Genomic DNA, 23,619 nt, shown 5'->3' with positions numbered 1-23,619 from the left:
TCTTATCTCCTACAGAAACTGACAGTGCAACTGGGAAAGGCAGCCACAGGTTTCAGCTTCACACGGCTTTTGTTAAACCTGCAATATGCTGAGCTAGAGTAAACGAACTCAAATACACATTAACAGTGTTACTAAAGCTCTAACTAGGAATCTAGGTTATTAAACAAAGCTAGCTGCCATTCGGAAAACACAGTAATCTATTAGTAACAAAAGAGACAATTGCTGGTGGAAAGGTTATTGGAAAATCAGGAATACAACCAGAGGGCCACTTAGGGTACCTTTCACAGTGCTTAGGCAACATAGTACCTATTTCAGGAAAGAGTTCAATACATTTGGCCTTCTGCCTTTTCCTGTGCAATGAAACACAACCCTGAAGCCCTATTGTCACTCCCTGGCAGCTGGCTACCCTATCCCTTCATGTGCCATTCCACAGGCGTCTATATAAAGAATAAAATGACATGGTATAGTGCACATGGCTCTATGCAAGCACACGATGTGATTCTCAGGTAGACAGACTCACAGCTTACAGACAACGTGGTAGATCTGCCTTGGAGCCAGGCAGTGGGCATTGTGCACAGCCAGCTGTCAGTGCAGCAGTAGCCTACCTGTCTCAAGGAACCATAGTGACTGACAAGGATCTGCCCTCCTGAAGCAGAGAAAAAGCCCCAGAGCAAGAACCTCCTCAACAGCAAAAGGATGCACTCAGCAAGGAGGAGACAATGTTCTAAGAGAAAGAATGGGGTGCTTCACCTCCACAAAAACAAAACAAAACAAAAGCTGCTAGAAGTACAGTGTACTTATACTAAAAATAATCAAAGAGATAAAAGAGAAGACAGTTGTGTAAATCTGTTTCTTTTTAGCTGCAAAGTCCTGATAACTCTGTAACACAATTAAACTTTAATACAAATCTTCACTTTCGAAGCAGCGTTCGTTTCTAATTGATCAAGGGTTAACACATGCAACAACAAACCCCAGTGTTTAATTAAGGCTGCCCTGGGAAACTTATCTCCCCCTGGGCTGAATACATGCACCTGGGAGCATGGTAACAACCACTTCTTCTGCCTCTGTGTATAGAAGCCAAAGGATCTGGAACACAAAATGGTTAAAAATACGATGTGAGCTGGCCCTGCAAATAGGCATGATAGGCTATGACTGCTTCTTTAAGACATCTGAACTGTATTTCTGCTCCTCTGCAGTCATCAACATGGAACTCCATAACAGCATTCCCACAGAACGGACTTTCTCCACATCCATCTGCGGGGGACACCAAGATAACAACAGTTCGGGCGGCAATTCCAGCTGCTATTTTACGAGTAAACAGCAACTTCACGGCTCTGTCGAAACGGCACGGCCGTGGTGCTGAAAAGGCGTGCCGAAGCACTTACCGACCCGCTCTGCAGGCTGCGGAGAGATCGGTGCTCAGCATGCGGCAGAGGCTTGCGTGATGCTGAGGAGTAAAAGAGCAATCGGAAGGCCATGCAGGGTCTCCGTGAGAGCCCGGCGCCCTATGCCCCGGCCCTGGGATGGCTCTGGGCGCTGCCATGCCAGCACCCCTCTGCAGCCATCCGTTCTCGTACGGCACATGCCGGCGCAGCTCGGCGCTCACAGCTGGTGCTGAAGAGAGGCGTGTCCCAGCGCCGGGGAAACAAAACAGCCTTTTCTTCCAAAAACCGAACCTCTCTGTTGTGTTTTCGACGCACAGACAGACCGCGCTACGTGTGCGAGAACCTCAAGGGCTCGCGACCCGGGGCTCCGCCGGGCCGGACCGCCTATCCCGCGCAGCCCCACGGGGAGAGCCGCGGGCACCCCGAGCCTCTCACGCCCGCAGCCCCTCGTTACGCACTCTCCCCTGCGCCTCACTAAGACAAGACTCATTCGGCACGGCCGGATCTCCCCGCAGCCGGCCGGACACGTACCTTTGCAGGGGCATGACTTCGCAGGCCATGCTGGCCATGGGGCTGCTCCACCGTCGCTCTGCCGGCCGCGCCCGCCCGCAGCGCCTGGCCGCGGGGAGCCGGCGGCTCGGCCCGGCCCCGGGGAGGGGCGAGGGGCCGCCGGCAGATGGTTGGCGCTCCCGAAGCCCGCCCCGCTGCGGAGCGGCCCGGTCCGTCCCCCGCTTGCCGCCGGGCCGGCCCCTAGGTGGCACCGCGCCGGCGGAGGCGAGGCGAGGCCCGCATGAAGGACCGGGGCCTGGCAACGCCGCTGCATTGCGGCGTGGGTGGGAGAGCTGCCTGCGGGATGGGCCTCGCCCCAGCCCTGCATGCGGGCCTCTGCCCGGGGGAGTACCGGGGGGAGAAGCTCTGTGTGAATGTCGTATCCTGGAGGGGGATAAGTTGCTTGCTCTGATGAGACGAGTGTTGTTATCACAGTTTGGGTTATTCCTATTCTCCCGATAACCGAAGCAGCAATCGCCTCTTTGAGCTGCTGTGCTGGCACTGCTGTTACAGATTTGATCCATGGAACACAACTGCAGAGGAAAACAAACTCATACACACATTATTCTAAAGATTTATGACGTTGGCTTCTCTCCATACACAAGAAATGTCCCATGCTGAAGCCTAGTTACCACAGCACGGTGCCTTCTAACAAAAACACCACCGAAAGCTTGGGTATCAATGTTAGTTGATGTGACCATCATGCCCCAAGCACATGAGTATCCCCCAGTAGATGGCTGCTACTCTCAGGAGGGCAGGAGGCCCATGGATGCAGCATTCTGCACACACCATGCCACGCTGCTGTTCCTGTGTTTGCTATGTGTAGGCATTTATGGGCTCTGTGGCTGTAGTGTTCCTTTCTTTATACTGCAGGAGGTACGACTGGAGTGTGACTGTTATGAAGCAGTTGTCTGATGAATCCCAACACACACTGAAGGAATGTATGAGAATGCTTCCTTTACTATTTGAAATTAAGTGGTAGCATTGTAGAAGCAGAACTTACATTATTGATGTTCCCTGTGGGACACCCTCAAGAATTACTGTCTCTTCTGTATGTGTGGCTGCTGACCAAATACTGCTCTCAATCAATGAATCAGACCATTTTACCAGGTAGAAATTTGTGGAAAAGAACACTACACAATAGTTCTTCTGTGATGTAGCAGCCTTGGAGAACACACAGTAAAAAATCTGCAAGGTCTTGCACTGAGATATATGATGGATTCTAAAGGGACATACCCAATGTTTTAAGTTTAACCTTTGAACCTCCTCTGCCCAAAAAATCCAAGGAATCACCTTCAACTTTCTCTAGCATCAAGCAAACACTTCTACTGCCAAACAGTGTTATTTTATCAGTATCAGGGGAGAATCCCAAACTGATGAGGAGGCACAAGAAAATGGATCCTTTTGACATTTTAGGTGGTAAAAGCCCGGTGGTTAATTCCGATACAGCCAAGCATACCAACTTTCTACACTTCAAGTCCATATTAAAAACACACCTGCCTTCAATGCCAGACCAGGGAAGACTGGCACTGGTTTGGGGGAAAGCTGCGGCAAGAGCTAAGTCCCTGTACATTTATGATTTCCATACAGATGTAGGTCATGAGAATGATGCGAGAGCCACAGCAGCTTTCTAGAGAAACCACAGGCACTCTCAGATTAACAGAAGGACATTTTGCATGGATGCCTAACAGATCTTGTCCTTTCTCAGCAGGAGGCAGGAGTGTTCTGTATCTTCATTGCACAAGCAGCAGGTAGCTGCAGCCTCAGAAAGTGGTGGCATGGAGTGGAAACACAGAGGTCAACTGAGAAGTGGCTCTGCTTCAGTATGCTCAACTGTTTAATATTTGCTTCTGTCAGCAGGCTCGCTGGAAGAAGTGCATTAGTAATGCTTCTGTCCACTGCCTCAGCACAAGCCTGTTCTGCTGCAGCATGGTCATGCCAAGCACAGCACAGGGCCCCCTCTTTTTTTTTTTTTTTTTCTGGAAACTGAGCGATGCTGATAAAGCACTCTGCCATCAGAGATCTGGCCTGCTCTTATCTGTGTCAATTAAATGAATATCTTCATGACTTCCTGTTAAATTAAAAGTGCTATAAGCATGCTTAAGCAACTGAAATCATGCAAGGAAGATTCTACTCTGATAGACAAAAGTGCTTCAGTATAAAACAAAAGCACCTTGTACTGTTTCACGGTTTGATGATAAATCAAATTACTCCCTTCTCGGCCAGCCTTTTTTTATATACTCAGAATTATTCATAGCTTATTACACTCCTGTAAACTGAATGTTACCATGAGGATGCCAATTAAAACAAAAAAAAAAATAATAATAAAAAAGAATTCACATTTAATAAAGGACTCATCTACATAGGGAAGGAAGCAGGGTTCTCTCGAGCAGCTTGTTGAACAAATTCAAGTGAGATAACTCTGATAGCTGCTGTGCTCTCAGTTTATTTCTTAGCTATTTTGCTTCAACTTCCATGTGACTTGCTCGTATAAATGAACTTAGAAGTGCTAACATCTACAACAAAGAATTCACTAGCAAAAAGAGTCACTGTAATGACCAAAAAGATTAATTTATGAATTAGCATCTGTGAAGGTCAGTTCCTGACACTATGCTAAGATCAACCAGATGCCTTGGGAGAACAATGACATTGGTCAGTGCACTCTGTGCCATCAACACCATCAAATCTGCCTCTCATTCCATTTATCCTCTTTCCTTATTTGCATCTTCAATATTGATGAAAACATCACAACAAAGTAGTATTGTAGCAGACCCTTCCATGCACACCCACAGGCATGCAACTTCAATACCCATTAAAAACAAGGAGACCAAAGATGAAAAATGCATCTGCTGGACTATTGGTAGAATTGCTGGTTTCCCAGGGTTTAAAACTCTCTCTGGAAGAGCTGCAAGTATTACAATTAAAGATTCTCAGTATCAAAGGGAGTGAAATGTTAAGAAGTATTTTGAGGCACAAAGGCCAGCCACTCATGACATCAGTGCTACCTGCACCTCAAACAGCAGGAGGAAGCCTGAAAGTGCTCATCACCTTGCATCAGTTCCCTCTGAATCTGCCACCCTGCTGAAACAGCACAAAACTCCTTAATACTTCATTTGTGCCATTGATGTGTATGACCACAAGCAACGTATTTGTGGCACACAGTAAGCAGACAAAAGCTGTCAGAACACTGTAGTCTTATCTCCAAGCAATTCTATTTCCTTCTGCAGATGTTCTGATGCCAAAACCAATGTGCTACTGGACATAGGTAAAGATTACTACCCTTCCCCCTGTCCTCTTGCATAATTCAAACAGGATTATCACATATGAAACATCGGATTGTGCAACATTTTGTTTGGGATTTGGTTATACATACTCATTAAATCTATTTTCCCATGTCAAAGATGGAAAACAAAGCCTCTTCTGTAAGTTGTATGCAATTCTTACATCCCTACTGCTTGCTCAGGAAGCCAAAATCGTTTGTTGGCAGCTACAATTCACTGCAGTGGCTATTTATGGTACCACCAAATAAACACATGGAGGATACAGCCACATACCCTTCTCCATCCCCACTGGAGGCTTTTAAACCTGGACTCAACCCAACTGTGTATCATCAAATGCTTATTACGGAAAGGAGCTGCCACTCCTATGCAGTTCTCATCCTACCACAGAAAATCATGCTCCAGAAAATAAAGTAAGCATGGTGGGTGACACAATGGTCTCAGGATAGGCACAGCATCTCCTCCATGGACTCTACATTCCCGAATGTACTTTGACTATTTCAGGAAAACAGACAACAAATAATAATAAAAACGATTAAACTCCACCAAATGCCAACACATGCCACTATGCTTCAGCACCTGGGCAAGGCACCATCTGGGTTCACACCACTTGATTTGAAGATTTATTACTGAGATTCAAGAAAGAAAAAAATATATACTGGCTGGAACTAAAGATGAATAATCACCTTTCTCTTCTGTTATCAATGAATGAGCACACATTTGGAAGGGAAGTGTCCAATCTATCACCATTATAGAATTTCTTTCTCTTCTTTCTTTCCTTTCCACACACTGCTGCACAATGAGTAACTTCCTCAGCATATAAAGCAACAAAAGAAGAGAATCTGTGATCAGCAAAGACTGGGAATATACCTGATTTAGGTAATGGATTTTATGAAGACGTGGCTGTGTCTGCCTTCTGAAAAGCAGTTATCCCTTGGCTCACTTCACTGTCATTCACAAATTAAATATTATTATTAAAAAATCTTGCCTGGCCTGACAAAATCATAAATTATTTAAGGTGCAGGAGTTCTGCTTAATGCCACTGACGTACCGCCCCAGTGCTTACTAAGGTACATTAATAACTTCCCCCTTGCAGAAACACAAAATGCAAAGCAAAAAAGCAAAGATATGACCACATCTTCAACAGGCTGAAAATTAAAGAACATTTCAAAATACCACTGATTCAAAATTTAAAGTGCCACCGTTTACACACACATGCTTGTATCAATGCATGCATTTTTCTCTTAAGAATATCTGTGCATATAAACAACAGCAATTACAAATGCAAAATACTCTGGAAAACTTCCCATAGAACCAAAAGATTTGTGTGCACATATGGAACAAGCAAGACACAAGTAAATAAAAACCATATTTGGAAACTGTAGCTCTTCATGTCCAAACAAAGCAGACAGATGATTAAATAAACCCTGTCCAAAAGAGCACAGATGGGGAAAAAGTGCAGGAATAGGAAGAAAGAGCAACTAGTCTGTCAAAAATAAATTCCACTGAATAGGCAACCCTCTGAAAGTGAGTACTAACTGAATTTTCAAGGTTACTATCCAGCCCAATCTTGCCTACTAATTTTCTCAATGAACAAAAATGAAACACAACATAATACTGATGGTTCTGTCTGTGTGCAAGCTTTGGTACAGCCATATAGGAGTGAAATTTGGGATGAGGAATGCTCAGCATTATCTGGGGGATACAACATCATGCTAGAGCAGCATTTCCATACAAGCTCTCAGTCACTATTTTACCAAAGAGATTAATGTCACCCATGTATGCATCAACATGGACGGCCACTTGTCAAAGCTGTTTTAATTTGTTACTAGCGCGGCTGCTAATGAAGGCTCTGATCAGTTCAGGAATTCCCATTCACAAGCAAGTTGTGAAAACCTGAAGAGTGCTCAGAGACAACCCAGAAAGGGAATGCAAAAATGAACGCCCACACATTTAGTGCTTTTCAAATTAAACAGACCATGTATGCAGGCAGGAAATGTTAATATTTGAACTACCACTCAAAAGTTGAATGAGATCCATTGGCTGGAAGTCAAGGATAGACAAATTATGACAAGAAACGAGACATTTTTAAACAGCGAGGATGACTAAACACTGACACAATTTATCAAACACAGTTTTCTACCAAGAGGAATTTTAGAATCAAGAATGGACAAAGAAAGGCTAAAATAAATGTTACACTGCAACCACAGCAACTGAATTGAGGTGGCAATCAATTCAGCATGAGCCATGGTTCTCTCACCTGCAGAAATCCTGTTGGAATTTTATTTTGTTTTCTTTTGACCCTAAAACTATAAATGAACAGATTCTGCTGCCATTATTTCTCTTCAAATGAGACAAAAGCTATCAATTATGAGAACATTCTGGCACATTTTAATATATAATCAATTAATATTGTGGTTTCTCTGGATTCTCCCTTGGGCTTTTTAGTCAGTTAAGACAGAGTAAAAGAGCTCAATATCAGCAACAGATTGCAGACAGTTATTCAGCCATCATTCATAAGGGATGAGAAAATAATGGGGTTATAGCAGACATTAGTGTCTGCTGTCAAAGTAAAGGGAATCACTTTAGTCCTCATCTCTGTGACTAATTTTTTTTTCATATAATATGGGATTCTAGGGGTATAATTCATGAGGAAGAGTGATAGTTTGGTCCTTTGTTACAGAACTATTCCACTAAATAATCCAAAATACCCATATCAAAAATCTCTTAAAAAAATAAAAATCCATGATTTCTACTAAAAGTATTAAATAATGAGTGTAGAACATATACTTTTCACAGTCTTACATGCATTCTACCACAACATTATCTAATTGAGAGAGTTGCAATGAAAAGCTGCTTTCAAATCTGAGGAGGAAAGGACTAGTCACTCAAGGATACCCATACTAACACTGCTGAGACTTGCTGGAAAAGGAGGAAAGCAAATGAGAAGCTTCTCAGAGCTCCTCACCTCAGCCAACAGATAAGCACGTAAGTACATTTCCCACAGAATGGGACATCCCGAGCTCCCAGGAGCCCTGGGTTAGCTGCTGTGGCAGCTTTCCATTAAGCAGCAGTGTCCTTTGTAAGCACTGCCACACCCACTGCCAGTTGCTTCAGCTTGTTCTAAAGACTCTCTCCCCATGGGATAGCCCAGAAATTATTTCTTGGCCTCCATCCTGTAGAAGGGGGAGGACTGGGAGCAGGTTCCTAAAGGGTTTTCAGTGAAAGCACCATGTAATGACTGGCTGTGCCAGCTAATGTGCTGTGGGAACACAGTAAAGTGTGCTGTACAGCAGTTCAGTAGACTCTTCCCTTGCACCTGTTAGTTCAAGTGTCAGAGCGTGGAAGACTAAGTAAACAAGCAGAAGTCTGATCTTCTATCATGTTATTTTCAATGCAGGCTTTTCCTTAAATCTCAGCTAATCTAATGAGTTGGGTCTTCTGAGCTATAACCAGGGTCCAGATAGCCTGCAATCTCATCCTCATTGGGGAACAAACCTCCTTTGCTACTCAAAAGGGATGTTGTTTTCTTGTCAGATGATTAATGTGAATTCAAGACCAAGAAGCAGCTGGGATGATGCATGAGAGAAGGGGAGGGGCTGATGGATTTGCAGACTGGTACGGTACCTCAAACTGCTGAGGCTGAATAAAGCAGGTGAGCAGTCCTCACAGTTCAAGTTTGGTCAATGTGGCTTTTTACTTCACTGAAAGATAAATAACCTTCCCTGTTGGCAAGGAAGGCAGTCTGGAAGAGTTACCATCCAGAAAACCTTCTAGAAATAACTCCTCTTCTTGGACTCATGACATAACAGAAAGGAATCCTCGCTTTGCAAAAGTGTCCCAAGAGCCTTTCTGGCAAGCAAGACTGGTGATAGGAAGTGATGTCTGGGCTGAGACTTGGCAGAAGAGACTTACTGGTATGGAATGAGATAGGTGAGAATAACCTGATCTCTGCCTAGAGCTGGAAGACACATCTACCACGAAAGCAAGAGAGATCCTGGCCAGAGGACAGCTCTGACCAGGTCTATCACAGCCTGACTGCATTTGCCTGGAGAACAGCTCTCTCAGATCCAGTATTTCTTTTCTGTACTCAGATACACATACATCAAACAACATGAAATATTGTTTGTGTGCAGCATGATACAATGATACCGGGCTCAAGTAATGTTACCAGCAGCACAGTTCTCTGTTGTACCCCTCATATGTATCGCCAGCTTTGCAACTAACCACTCCATATGTGCCCAAGCAAACATGGTCCTATTCTGCTGCAGGCCAGTCTGAATAATGATAGGAGTGGATAGCAAAGGCAATAAAAAGGTTCAGTGTAAGCCCTTATTTAGGTATGAGGAACACCCAGAACAACGTGAGAAAGGCTATAAGCTTGCAAATGTTGAACTCACCTGCACAGACCTGGAGGAAAAAAAAAATCTACATTGTCCAAATCAAACACATCATTAAGTGGAATGCTAGCAGGAGTTTAGAGGACATTTCCATTACTTTGTATGATGCTCACTAGCCCTCTCAGAATGGTGAGCACTTGATTCATATTTTTATCTTTATTTTTTCCAATTTAATGCTTTCTGGATTTTTTTATTTGATTTTTTTAATTTTAATTTAATTTTTCTTTAAGGAAGCATCTATAACTGTTATAAAGCATAGGAGAAGTGCTCCCAACAGAGTAAGGTGAGTCCTAACCCTAATGCATGACCATAAATTGTTACCTTTATGAGATACTAATCCTTTCCCATGCAACTCAAAACTACTGCATTCTGAGAGCCTGGAGACTGTGAAAGGAAGTAAGGAATCACTGGTGGAGTCTCTTGTCTCCAGCAGTCTTGTCAAAGTAGAAATTGTCAACATCCGAGCAGTGCTTAGTAATTGCACGTGCAGAATGCCAAGGAATACTTTAGTGCAGAAACAGAACTATCTTCACACCTCCAACTGCAGCACTTTCAAGCCAGGAGGAGGGCACTGAGCCAATGTGAGAAAGTGCAATTTGCAGATAAGCAGTTAGTCAGAAATCCCATTCCTCACAGCAGAAAAAAAATGAAAGGAAATCTGTCATGGCTACTGACCATGAAAGAGAATTTTACAACACTGAACCTGTTCAGATACTGATGCAAGCAAGGTGACGAGCACTGAATGACATCACTGCCCTGCTACCTCCAGTCTTTTCTTACTAAACAGAAAGCAGACCAATGTGATTAAAAATATACATGTGTGTAATGGGAAGTCACTGCTGAACTCCATCAGCATGCAGGGCAACGTGCTGAACACAATGTCCAAATATAAAATTATTTGAGCTGAACCAGGAAATTGCAACAGCAAGCAAACCTGGTTGAGAACGTGCTGACCTCGGTATGCTGATCTTCCTGCAACCTGGCTGCAGGAAGTAGGCCAAAGTCCTTCTGGGAGGCAGCACAGGAAGGAGCACCTCGCAGCTTCAGGTGACTGAAAACTGCTTGCTCTGCAAAGCTACCGGAAATGAGGCACACTGTGATGACCTTTCTCAGCTAAACAATGCACTGGGCACACCAGGAGATGGGCTGAAGAAACTATAGCAAAGGGAACTACTCACTCACTGCACTACAAGTATGTAAAACCACAGTGCAGAGGTTCTACCTTTTCCCCAGATACTAGTATAAGATAGTGACAGGTGTTTTGTTTTTTAAATGCAAATACAGAAGACAAAACAATTTCCAAAGCAGGCTTAAATTCCTTATTATCCATGGTGTGTTTTCCCATGAGAGGTCGCTGATCTTTGTGTTTGAAAAGGACCTCAAAATTGCCAACAACTCCTTTTGTATAGCAAGAACTATTATCAGGTACCAGCTTCATGAGATGAAGGGACTTTCTTGTCACTGCAAAAGCAGATAAGAAAGAAATGAACAAGATGACAAACTAAAGAATCCTTCTAGCTGTGAGGGCAATACCTGAGATATGTGAAGGGAAGCATTTTTTTTTACTAAGAGACAACTCAGGTCATTACTCAATTACTGTGAACTTATGGTAGTAATTTTCTGGTTTCTAAGGCTGCTGAATGCTGTCCCAAGAAATGGGAAGAGCTAATGCACTTTGCTTATCAGCTGAAAGAACAACTTCTTCCCCCCCCAATATGTCTTATGGCATTTAAGAGCTTTTTATATGTATCAGTGGTCAGCCCTTTGGCTTATGATTCTTGCTGCTTCCAAAATGAACCTCCACTTCTGAAGCACAGGTCAGGGGATCAGATGCAAGATGTTCTCCATCCCACGAACCATAATTTGTGACCAGGTAAATCTTGTATAGAGTGGCAGAAATAAAATGATGACATAAATAGGAAGGTACCTAATGGGTAAAGCCTAATCTAAATCAGTAACCTGTGCAGGGTGCAAATGCTTGAAAAAATAAACTGATATCCACCCAGGTGACTTGCTTGGGAAAAAATCTACATAATTACATGTTACTGTGACTGTCATTACATGGGCAGCAGAGAAGAACTAAGGAAGAGCTGACACCACACCCTGACTCACCACTCACAGTCACCTACCTTGGAGAGAAACATAAATCACATGTCTTTGTGGCTGTGTTTTTAGAAAACTGAAAGCTTTTCTTAACAACTCATTATGTAATGCAGTTCCTAGTGCCAGCATCTCACAATGCAAGAAAGAAGGGAATTGATTGCATAGGAGGGTGGAGACAAATGTACTTTCAAAGTTAAATGAGTCAGCTTGGAAAAACTAACTCAACACAACCTAAAGAGAAAAAGGGACAAATAGCAAAAACACCTTACACTGAAAAAGCCCCCAGTAAGGGCACCGAGCAGGGTGCACCAGAGGCTGCTGCTAAACCATCCAGAAGGTAGCCACTCTCACCACTTCCCCACCAAACTCCCTCTAGACCTTTGTTCCTTTCCTGAGCAGTTTTCTCGAAGAATCTGGGTCTTTCAGAAGGCAATCCTGTGTGTCTTGGCTGCAGTCCCATATGTATGTAAACCTGGCAGCAAGGCTCCTGAGTGATAAGGCAAATTATTACTTTGGATAGGGACTGAATGTACTGCCATGGCAGGCTGCAAAACCCCAAGCCTAAACCAAAATAGTCAGCTAAACAAACACCAGCCCCCCTGCTTGATTTGTTCTGGCAACAACAGGAACCCAAATTCTTATCACATGCCAGAGAATAATGGTACGTTTTGGCTTGCCTTGGTTTTAAACCACAGCTGCTAAAAGGAAAGCCAACAGGGAAAGTGTTTATAGTAAGCACAAACTTCTCAGTGTACAAATACACGTGTTTTCATAACAGCAATTAACAGCTAGAACATGCAGTCTTGTAAAGAAGAGGGCACAGAAAGGGTACACAAACTCACCCTTCATTTAAAGGAGGACAACACAGCATGTGATCAATATATTTGCAGAACACAGGACAGATATAAGCATCTTTGTGAACAAAAGGTTGATGTAAACAAAACTCTCAGAGAATCTGCACATGTTAGAAAGCCAACAAAGGTTATCTGTGCTGGCAAATCTCATTGCAGCTGTGTCTGCAGTTGCAAACAGGAATTTATGATCTTTGGCACACAGAGAGATGGCTAGAAGGTACTGGAGAAGGTGGATTGTTTACTGAATGGTTACAGTGGCTGTTCTAGTGCTTCAGCTTCCAGAATCTGCAGAGTGTTTTTCACAGTTTGTCCGCCATACACACACAGATTTCACAGCACCTGATGATTACCAGTAAGGTAAGGTATGTGGTAAGCACTCCTTAGATCAATAGTTCCACCTAGGGAGCATGCATAGGGCCTAACAACTTGGCAAACAACAGGGTGCCCTCCCACAGATAAATCCTCCTTGAAAACAGTACTAGGACTGCAAAGACATATATAGCTCCATTAAATGCAAGAACACCACTATGTGGAAAAGCCTATTTTACTGCCCCTTCTGTGGCAAAAGTATTAATGAAAACAAAAGTCTGTAGACAGCAAGCTTCTGGCACTTCTGAGCAAGCACTGGGAAAGCCATTTCAGCTTGCCATCAGCAATCTCCTACCCCGCACCTGGTCTGCAGGAAGCCTTTTCCCTCCTGCCTAAAAGCTTTCACTATTCTTTGCTGTTAAATGAATTTTAGCATGAAAGGCTAACAGCACTGTTTGTAAGAGGACCTCCTACCTTTGTATTCACTTAAATCTTAATATATCCTGAAGTAAAATCCATTTGAACTTCTTATTTGAAGTACTGAAGCTTTAGAACCTTTAGGCACATAGAATCATCATAGAATGGCTCAGGTTGGAAGGGACCTCAAGGATCACAAAGCTCCAACCCTTCTGCTGCAGGTAGGGTCACTAACTTCCATATCTCATACTAGAGCAGGTTGCCCGGGGTCCCATCCAAGCTGGCCTTGAACACCTTCAGGAATGGGACATTCACAACCTCTTTGGGCAGCCTGCTCCAACACTTCACCACTTTCTTGGTAAAAAACTTCCCCCTGACATCTAACCTAAATCTTTCCTTCTTTAACTTAAAACCATTTCCCCTTGTCCTGCCATTAACTACCCTTGTAAAGAGTTGACTCCCCTCCTGTTTGTAGGTATTGAAATGCTGCAATGAGGTCAGCCCACAGCCTTCTCTCCTCCAAGCTGAACAAGCCTAGCTCCCTCAGTCTGTCTGTAGAGGAGGTGCTCCAGCCCCCTGATCATCTTAGTGGCCCTCCTTCAGACCCCCTCCAACAACTCTCTCTTTCTTGTGCTGGGATCCCCAAACCTGGACACAGTACTCTAGCTCATGAGGATAGAGTAGAGAGGGACAACATACCTCCCCCTGCCTCTGCTGGCCAACCCTCTTCTGATGGAGTCCAGGATACCATTTGCTTTCTGAGCTGCAAAAGCACACTGCTGGCTCATGTTAAGCTTTTCATCCACCAGGACCCCCAGGTGTTTCTCTGCAGGGCTACTCACAAAGATTGCTCCTCCCAGTCTGTCTCTCCTATCCCTTCTTTTTTTCTTCCCTTAATCTTCTGGGATTTGCTCAAAAACAAGTATGTGTGGTTTTTTTTTTTTTTTTTTTTTTTTTTTTTTTTTTTTTTTTTTTGTTACTGCATAATTAGCAGTTTCCACTTTGCACACAGCTATAATAATGTAATTCTCAAGAGATCACATACATTATATTCTAGTGGGGATTTGGGTACATACAGTTACTCTACCTATTCTGCTCAAAAACAACAACAAAACCAGATTTTATGCTCTGCGATGATATTTCTGATATTTCTCTTATTTCAAGTGACAGCAGAACTTTCAAAAGATTTCTACAATGAAGAATATCATACCTGTAAAGAGGCACAATGCATCTTTCAACACTAATACAAAGATAAGCCATTCCAGAAGATACAGTCTCAACTGCAGCTGCTACTTAGTATACAGAACACCTTTTTAATGTCAGCTATATAAAACACATACTGAGAGACAGTATGAGTAGTATTAAACATTGCTAAACAACTAGAATTCTCATTTTCTCCCTGTAGATCTATTCTCTAATGTCAAATGAAAGTGACTGAAAATGATAGACCTGTTACAGTTATTGCTGGGGGGACCTTACAGGCCTGTGCGTGGTTGGTTCCTCACTTTTACACGTGTGAGCCTGCTACAGGTGGAGTTCTGCATCTGCTGTTCTATCATAACCCTTCATCCCCTCATAATCCACCCATATCATGCTATCTGAGCTCAGAACAGGAACAAACCACAAGCATTTTCATGAAACAGCAAAAGATTATCATTGCCAAGAACAACCTTTATTCTTTTCTAACAAAGATCATATGATAACTGAGCAGATACAGTCATTTCACTAAAACGTATCTGATAATTACATATAATTACACAATGATAACATTTATTTAAGAACTGCTAGTACTTTGCAACAGATCCCCCCCCAACCCCCAAAGGCTAGCAGTGTGTTTGCAAAGCACTTTAGAGTTTAGATCAAATGCCAGAGTCCTTCCGCTGAAATAGGTGAAAACTAATATAGCCTTGCACAGAAATATAACTAGATAATATCGTACAGTGAGCTTAGATTCCACAGGAGAGACATGAGACTGCCAAAAACAGATTTAAAACCACTCGTAATATATTGTTGCACTACATACACTCCAGGAAATCAGGGTTTTGGATGAACAGACATCCTGCCACCCAGTTCTGTTAGACCTCTCTCTACTCTTCCTCTTAGGGGTGATCAAGGGCCTCCTCCTCTGCAGCTTGTCCTGTCCCATAATCTGCTGTCCTAGACTTTGGCAGAAAACAGCAAGCACTACCTATTTCAGCAGCAGATTACTGACAGAAGAATACTAGAAGCTAACAGCAGTGCAGATACAAACTCAACCCACAGATAAACACACACAGAACTGTGATATGGGACAGAAAACTACAGTGTCCTTGAACGACATGAGATTACAAGAGAATTACTTTCTACAGCTTATTCATCTCCCAGGTAGAATTAGAGATACAGACATCTTTCATTCTGAGGACTCAGCGCAGAAACTGTCAGCTCTTGCTTACTTACAAAGACATCTCATTTGGCAGTTGATGCCCTGTGCCAATATCAGTCCAACTATCCCCAACTTCAGCAGTACTCTTCTAAGGAGGAGTAACACACTGACAGGAAAGTATGAATTCTTACAACAAATAACCTCCTTTGGGGACCATTCAACTAAAAGAATCACAATTTTTTGAGACACTTCAAGAAACACATCGCTCATCAATACCTTCCTAAACATGAGACTTAGCAGCCCTTTGTTTCACCTCTCTAGTACTTCATTTCCTTTTACACCTCACAATACACAATGGAGAGCAGAGAATAGCACACCATCTCTCACTTACTCAGCTAAGCCACTCAGTTACATGTCTGGCAGCACTGTCACTGCTTTGTGTTCTGCCTCGCTATGCAGAGATACTGCGGTGTCATGTTTCATGACACGTACATAGCACTATTTCTCATATTAGGCCAACCTCATATTTCAGTAGCATACAGCAATTTCCCACAGTAACGTGATTCCTTGATGTTCTACATTAGACACAAGAGGAAAGGGAATTAAACACTCAATTCATTATCCCGAGAACGATGAAAAGACACTGGCTAAGTCTGATGTTCAGGGAAGAATTTCACAAGAAATCAAACTGTCAGTCACCTGTTCACCTCATTGGTAAAATGTCATCAATCAAAACTATAGATCTAATCATGATACATTACACAGTCTTTGAAAGACATTTTTAGACAGATATAGACACACTTTTATTTTCTGTCTTGTCTGAACAACTCTAGTACATCTAGAACACCATCCCAGTCAGAAAGATAAGCCCCCTCTAAAGCCCCATCCCTTTTTGCATTGAGAATGGGAACAAGTTCAGCTTTCTGCTAAAACTTAAACTAGGCAGATCAAACACATTTAAATGCTGATAGAAGACATCTACATTTTGGTTGGATCTTGTGCTCAGGGCCATTTCTAGTGCCTGAATTTAATAGGCCCTACCCTCCTTCACTAACCAGATTGCCCGCATATGAGTGTAAATTTATATCTGAAAGGCAAACTAAAGCATATATCCAGTTTTGTAAGGGACCTGGTAGAATGTGTGCTTCCACAGAGACACACGTGTTATTTTGCCTTATACCACACCATGCTGACTTTGTGTGCATCAATGGAAAAAAATGATGTGTTCAAAGCACTCAGAGCTGAAGATGCAGCTACAGAATAAATAAGGAAACAAATACAAAGACCAAAAAAAAAAAAAAAAAAAAAAAGAAGCACTAACCTGAAGAAAAACGCACCACTGTTAACGAAGGAGATTTCATCTGTTAAATCCATCTCCTTCAAACATGAACTACTGTCTGTTAATCGGAGGCTGACCTGAGGTGTTCCAACTGACAAGCCTGGTTGTGGCACTAGGCGTGTTCGACTGGATCCTTCCCTTGTGGACTTTGTCACCTACAGAAGCAAAGAAAGAGAAAACTGAAACAGCAGCCTCTGCAGATAATCTCTAACAGAAAGATATTCCCAACCAGCGTGCAAACAGCAAATATGACAAGTTACAAACCAATGATATTAAACACACATAAATCAAAAGTTCTGCTTGTTTAAAGACTATTTAAAGAAAAATAAATATATGCCTATTGGAAGAATAAGAGTAAAGGTGAAATTGACTAAAGGAAGACAAATAAAATAAATGGAAACTTGTTTCCTGTATCACAGAAGACAAACTAAAAATACTCTCATATCTTTATCACTTGACACCAACTAGATAAACAGAAGGTAAAAGAAACTAAAGGCCTCTTCCCATTTTAAAAAGGAAGTTGATATCAATTTATACTCCAGAGGAGAATTTCTCAAGATGGGGACTTTATGTGTTGATGATCTTTGTGGAGGTAGCCAGAACATGGCATTTATAGCTGGGCTTCCTACATTTAATAATTTATATAATGTTTAGGTTTTATGACAGCAGTTAGCATCTAGTGAAAGAAATTCACCCATTATTTTTTCACGTTATATGGAGTATCTTAAGAGCCTCCATAAGTCCCTGTGCCAGCTTTAAATTTTTCCTGCTTTGAATCATTTTCAGTTATCAGAGTATTTAGCCTCTTCCTGGGTCACTATTAGAAAGGTTGAAAAGTATGAATTCCATTAAATATCCTTGAGAAACTTAACAGGCAATCCCTCTCTACTGAGAAAGAGAAGATTTATTTTTATTGCGTTCTAATTATTAATCTGTAAGACTTTCCCTCCAACTTCATGAGAACTCTGCTTCCTTAAATGCCTTAGATAATGTTATCAAAACCTTTGGAAAGATTTTGAAGTGCACTATACAGGTTATGCACAAACACATGCTTACTGCTTTCTACGTGACACAAACTGTTTTCTCTGAACAAGTCACGCTGGTGCCTTCTGATACCTACAATTATCCATTTGTTAATTAATTCTGTTGCAGTTTCTATACATCTGGATGGTAATTAAGTCTTTCTGGAACACTCCTGAACCCTCTGTATAACAGCCTTACAATAAGGTTTTATATATATATATATATATTTAAATCTGTTTTCTGGCAATAATCTACAACCCTGTTGCCTGTAGCGGCCACTGACTGTTGACACCACAAGAACTGGGTGCACAGCCTGCAGATGCCAGGCTGTGACTCTCAACTGCAAACAAAAGGGATGCTGTGGTTTTAGAGTGGAAGACAATGTCTTCATGGAGCAAAGGGGGCAAACTGAGGCTGTCAGACCGACCACGGGACAGCAAGTGCCATAAAAAAGCAATCCATGATCAGCAAGACATGGAGCTCCTGAAAAGCAGAGGGTCCTAAGGTGAGGCAAAAGGGTAGCCATGCAGTGCCCCTGGGTGTGAGCCAGCAGGACAGAAAAAAACTGAACCTGCACTATCCTTTTAGTAGTCTCACAGTAAAAACACGGATGTAAGCAAAAGCAACAACTTCTACAATATATCATATGTGACAGCTTGACTGAAGACTGGAGGGCAGCAAAAAGCCAGCCGTTTCCCCCTGAGCATACTGTATATGAATACTCATTTCAGGAACACAGTTAACAATGCTAAATAATTTTGCTACCAGGTATTGTATTTATACCCAGCAACAAGTGCTAGGAAACTGGAAACATCTACCAAACAGCATGAATCAACTTCCCTCCCTGCAAACTCTTCATTTCTTTTGAACTGTACACTGATTTTCTCACACTGGGGAATTCCACACACACAAACAAAACCATTTGCTATTCCAGTGTTCTGGAAAAAAAAATAGTTTTGGTAGTGTCTTCAATTCTACTCACCTTCTAGCAGAAAAGACAGTTTGGATACAAGCACTTCCTAAAGAAGACATGTCAATCACATATAAGATGTGCAAGAAAATCTGTTTGAAAGATTAGATTCAAATTTAAGATTGCCACTGCATTTCTAGGGCCCTCCAAAATTAATAAGTGGAAGGAAACACTATTTCTGTTCTCTGTTCCAGATGATTGATAAGCTAGTATTTTGCTAGCCTCGGCATACAACATTATAGCACTGTAGTTATTTGTCTAACAACATATCCTACAAGTAATCATAGAATCATAGAATGACCTGGGTTGAAAAGGACCACAATGATCATCCAGTTTCAAACCCCCTGCAATGTGTAGGGTTGCCAACAACCAAGCCAGGCTGCCGCATCCAGCCTGGTCTTGAATGCCTCTGGGGATGGCGCATCCACAGCCTCCTTGGGCAACCTGTTCCAGTGCGTCACCACCCTCTGAGTGAAAATGATACTTTATAACTAAATTACAATGACATGTACTTTCTTTCTGCACAAAATTGTTTTCAGTTGCATCAATATGAAAATGCGTGCAGAAGAAATAATTGAACAGAGTTATTCATCCTATGTATTGAAAATTAAATAAATAAAATAAAATAAATAATATCCATTTAAGTAATGCCTTGAATACTTATTAACAACAAGAAGTAAGAATATTCATTACCTCATGCTAATTTTTAGTGAGACTTTGAAAAGGCTGCCTCTGCAGCTATGGTAACAGTGGAGCTTCACTGGAGTGCCATGAGGAAGACTTGCCCATTGTCAAAGACCTCTGTAATCCGAGCTCCTAACAAAACAGATTAAAGAACTACACATAGAAGCAACTTAAAGGCTTTCTGGATGCCGGAGCTCTCAAGAGAAAATATTCTGTTAGAGATGTGTGAGATCTGTCTGGCACAAACAGATGTTTTATGCAGTGAAGTTCAAGAAAATAATACTTTACAAACTGAGAAAAATATTTTGCAGAACAAAAACATTCTAAACTGTTAATGATAAAGATAATACTGGGAAGGCAACCCTAATAGTTGTTAGATGCCAGAAAAAGAGAAAAAAAAAGACCAATACTGCATAAAAGATCTTGTATTTTTCTGCAACACTGTCATTTCATGAGCTGCAATGTTGCTGGCTGGGTGATGCTGGAGATAACCAAGAAAAACCTCCTCCCACATCTAATAGAAAGCACTTTAAAAGTACATAACAAGTTCAAGATTTATTTATTTATTTATTTATTTCCCCTGTTTGTTTGTTTTAAAGACTATGTAACCTGTTAGATTTTGAAACACAATATTACAAGCTGTACAGACTTCTGTAGGAGATTTGTAATTATCTGTGTAATTACCCATTCGGTGATCAAGAAAATTCAAGTGAGGTTTACAAAGGCTGTGTGTGGAAGGACGCCACTATTGCCCAGGTAAGGGCCATCCTTAACTACAAGGCAGTTGTTCTCATCTTTTCAGCTTCTGTTCTTAAAATATAAACCAAAAACAGCCACTGCTTATTCTTTCAGATATCAACTTCTGCTGCAGTTGTTTTGCCTCCCTCAGGATGACTTCTGGAAAATGTCATGCTTCTACTTTTAGCTCACAGTCCTTCACTTTTGATTTATGATGTTTTAGTTGTTTTTCTTTTTCCTTCTTCAGATTTAACACCATATAATCAAGCAAATATTAATCTGATTGCATTGTTTATTTGCCTGATCATGAGTACGAAGTCTCATTAGCTTTAATGAACTGGCCAATGGGGCAGAGTGCACCCTCAGCAAGCTTGCAGGTAACACAAAACTGGAAGGAGAGGGTGGTAGGCCAAGGGGTTATGCTACTACCCAGTGGGACCTGACAGGCTGGAGAGGTGGGCTGATGAGAGTCCAGTGGAGTTCAACATAGAGAACTTGAGCAGGGATTGGACAAGATGAACCCCCAGGGTCCCTTCCTACTTCAGCCAATCAGATTTTGTAACCTCACCTATGACATTCTCATCTATCCAGTAAATCAACAGATCATATGAATTGCTGCATAACACGCTGTGGCATGTTTTAAAGGAGCATTTTGTTTGTCCCAGACAAAATCTAACTGTGCTGGTTTGTGAAGGAGAAACCAGTAAATATTTGAAAATACATAACAAGCTCCACCTCCCAATTAAAAGTCTTAGTCTTGGAAGCGAAAAGCAAATCTTGTCTCCTGAAACCTTTTAAACTGGTGAAGTTCAGCCTCAAAGCGCATAGAACAAAGATCAGATTCAGCCTCAGCCTCAGCAAGGTTGGTTGAGGTTCAACCTATGTCGTGAGTTGTTAGTTACTACATACAACCTCTGAAAGGATAGGCTAACATATAACCAGGGGTTGTCAGCCAACATCCCTGGGCATATGCTGTAGTCTGCTACTTTGTCATTTAGAATACATCTTCATTCTCAGCTAAATGTACGTAACTATTAGGTGCTACTTGTGATCAAAGGGATCATTTAAATAAAGGGCAACCAAGATAGCAAAGAACAGATAACTACAAGGAGCTGTGTTACACCACACACTCTGCAGTGGCTTTTAACATTTGCTGTCTCAGACAGTTCAGATGCAAGGAACTGCATTTGTAGTTCTAATAGAGATCAGTCAGTTTCATGACCAGTACAAACATTTGTCACAGTGGATATTAAAGAAAGGGCAATAAAATCTCTCCCCTGGAGGCTTAAACTGACCAGTCCAGGTGGCATCATCTCACATATATCACTGCTAAGTTTTTTTTCTTAACTTACAGATGCATCATGACGCAATGAGGCGTCAGAAATTACTAGGTTCAAAGATAAGTGTGCCACTTATTCTAAAGGTCTGATTTGGCATGATGACTCTATTATTTGCTGGTTCCTAAAGGACAGGGATTACTCCCCAATCTCCACACTGAAGAGTTCTATGCACTTGCACTGAAGCTGGAGTGAAGATACACCTCCTTAGCACAGGTGATCCTGCTCTGAGTACCTCACTCACCTCCTCAAGGAGGAAAAAGAAAAGCTTCAACCATCCCAAGCTATGAACTCATAAATAACAAGGGCGATTCATACCCATTTGAATACATGATTAGGAAGTCCACATATAGAACCGCGAGTGTATATTTAAAATTCAGAATTTAAAGGATGATGAAGATACTTCCATAGGGTTATCATAAAAACAACAACAACAAAACAAAACAAAACAAAAAAAAATGGAGGTATTTAAAATATATACACCACATTCTTTCAGTCAGTCCTCCAGGGATATTTTGTTTGGTTGGTTGTTTTTCAGCTCAAAAGAAAAATCTCAGTCAAAAAGCTTACTTAACAAACAACTGGCACCCTTAAAATCAGAGAGTTTTCCATCAAAAAATGGGAGTCGGTTTCATCCTATGAAGGCCCTATCAGTCTAGGGCCTTTTCAGCTTACAGGATGTGTTTAGCAATCAACAGAATTGTTCTGCTGAATAAAAAAAGGCACATCACTTTGCAAAAAACCAGGCACGGCTAAGTGGCACAGGGAGATTTAGAGTGTTTTCTTTTTCACTCTAGTCTAAACCTGGTTGTGACGCCACAGCTAGCTAACATCATATACCTTACATTTTAATCTCTTGCCACTAACTCTGCTTCATGAGCAAATTGAAAGGGAGATCTAAGTCTTGTTTGACAACCAACTCCTACAGAACCTGATTTAGCCAATTCTGTCAAGTCAAATAACCAGGGAATGAGTCATCCGCTGAAGTTACCCAGGCTTCATATTTGGCCACTGATAGCTGTTGAAACAAATTTATTACATTCATTCTATCTAAAACATCAACAATTTGAATGGGACTTCTCAACAAGCACACACAGCTGTAAGCTCTCTGCCAGGGTTACATAACAGTATCTAAAGAGACAATGAATTATATCAAGCCTTGCCTGGAGATACACAATATTGCTGGAGGCTTTTGTCAACCTAAATTGTCCAAGACAACAAGGTGCTGTCTCTTCTGAGACAGCAAAGCCCTTCAAGTCATTCAACAAACAGCTAAGTAAGTAATCTGCCCTTTTGTGGTTCTCCAAAGCTTCACAGCCTTAGTGATCTCTGGCATGACAGCTTCATTAAGCACTATTTCTGGAGATAAGCAAAACCCACCTAGACACTTTCCTGTGTAACTTACTCTAGGAAAGCTGCTTTAGGAGAGGTGTTGTACTAGATGATTTCCAGAGGTCCCTTTCAATGTGTATGATTCCATAACTGTGTGTGTGATTGTAATAAGAGACAACTGAGATCAGTTTGCAGAAATGAATCTCTTGCAGCTCAGAGGACCACATATCTGCCAGGTGCACAGGGCTTTCAGAGGCAGGGATAATTCTGAAGTGACATCTTCCAGTTACATTCCCCTCATACTTTCTATAATATACTCTCACTTTCTATTCCTATCCACTAAATGAGGGCCTGACTCATCATGCCACTGACGATGGCACAGAATTGGTGCATGAGGAAGCGCTAGTGCCCCTTGCTGTCTGACTGCTATGTGTGCTACACTAGCAGGGACTAAGAAGTCAGAGAGGCTGTGAAGCATCATCATCTAAACATAGCTAAACCACAGTGACATTCTTTTCTGTAATAGTAGAACTCAAGAC

General features: G+C 41.9%; 1 protein-coding gene across 8 annotated transcripts in view; it reads right to left on the bottom strand.

Annotated features, from left to right (window-relative positions):
* Positions 1-23,619, bottom strand: part of FAM13A (family with sequence similarity 13 member A) — a 113,400-nt gene that overhangs the window by 54,105 nt on the left and 35,676 nt on the right. For 6 of the 8 annotated variants that reach the window (XM_072334062.1, XM_072334064.1, XM_072334063.1 and 3 more), the window contains exon 6: positions 16,979-17,151. In XM_072334062.1, the coding sequence (XP_072190163.1) occupies positions 16,979-17,151 (173 nt within the window). Of the gene's footprint in view, positions 1-1,916; positions 2,043-16,978; positions 17,152-23,619 lie in introns of those variants that run through there. The other 2 variants (XM_072334069.1, XM_072334070.1) reach the window with 2 other exon arrangements.

Source organism: Excalfactoria chinensis, chromosome 4 (assembly GCF_039878825.1).
Source record: "Excalfactoria chinensis isolate bCotChi1 chromosome 4, bCotChi1.hap2, whole genome shotgun sequence".
Lineage (NCBI taxonomy): Eukaryota > Metazoa > Chordata > Aves > Galliformes > Phasianidae > Excalfactoria > Excalfactoria chinensis.
This window is presented reverse-complemented; position numbering and strand designations above follow the sequence as displayed.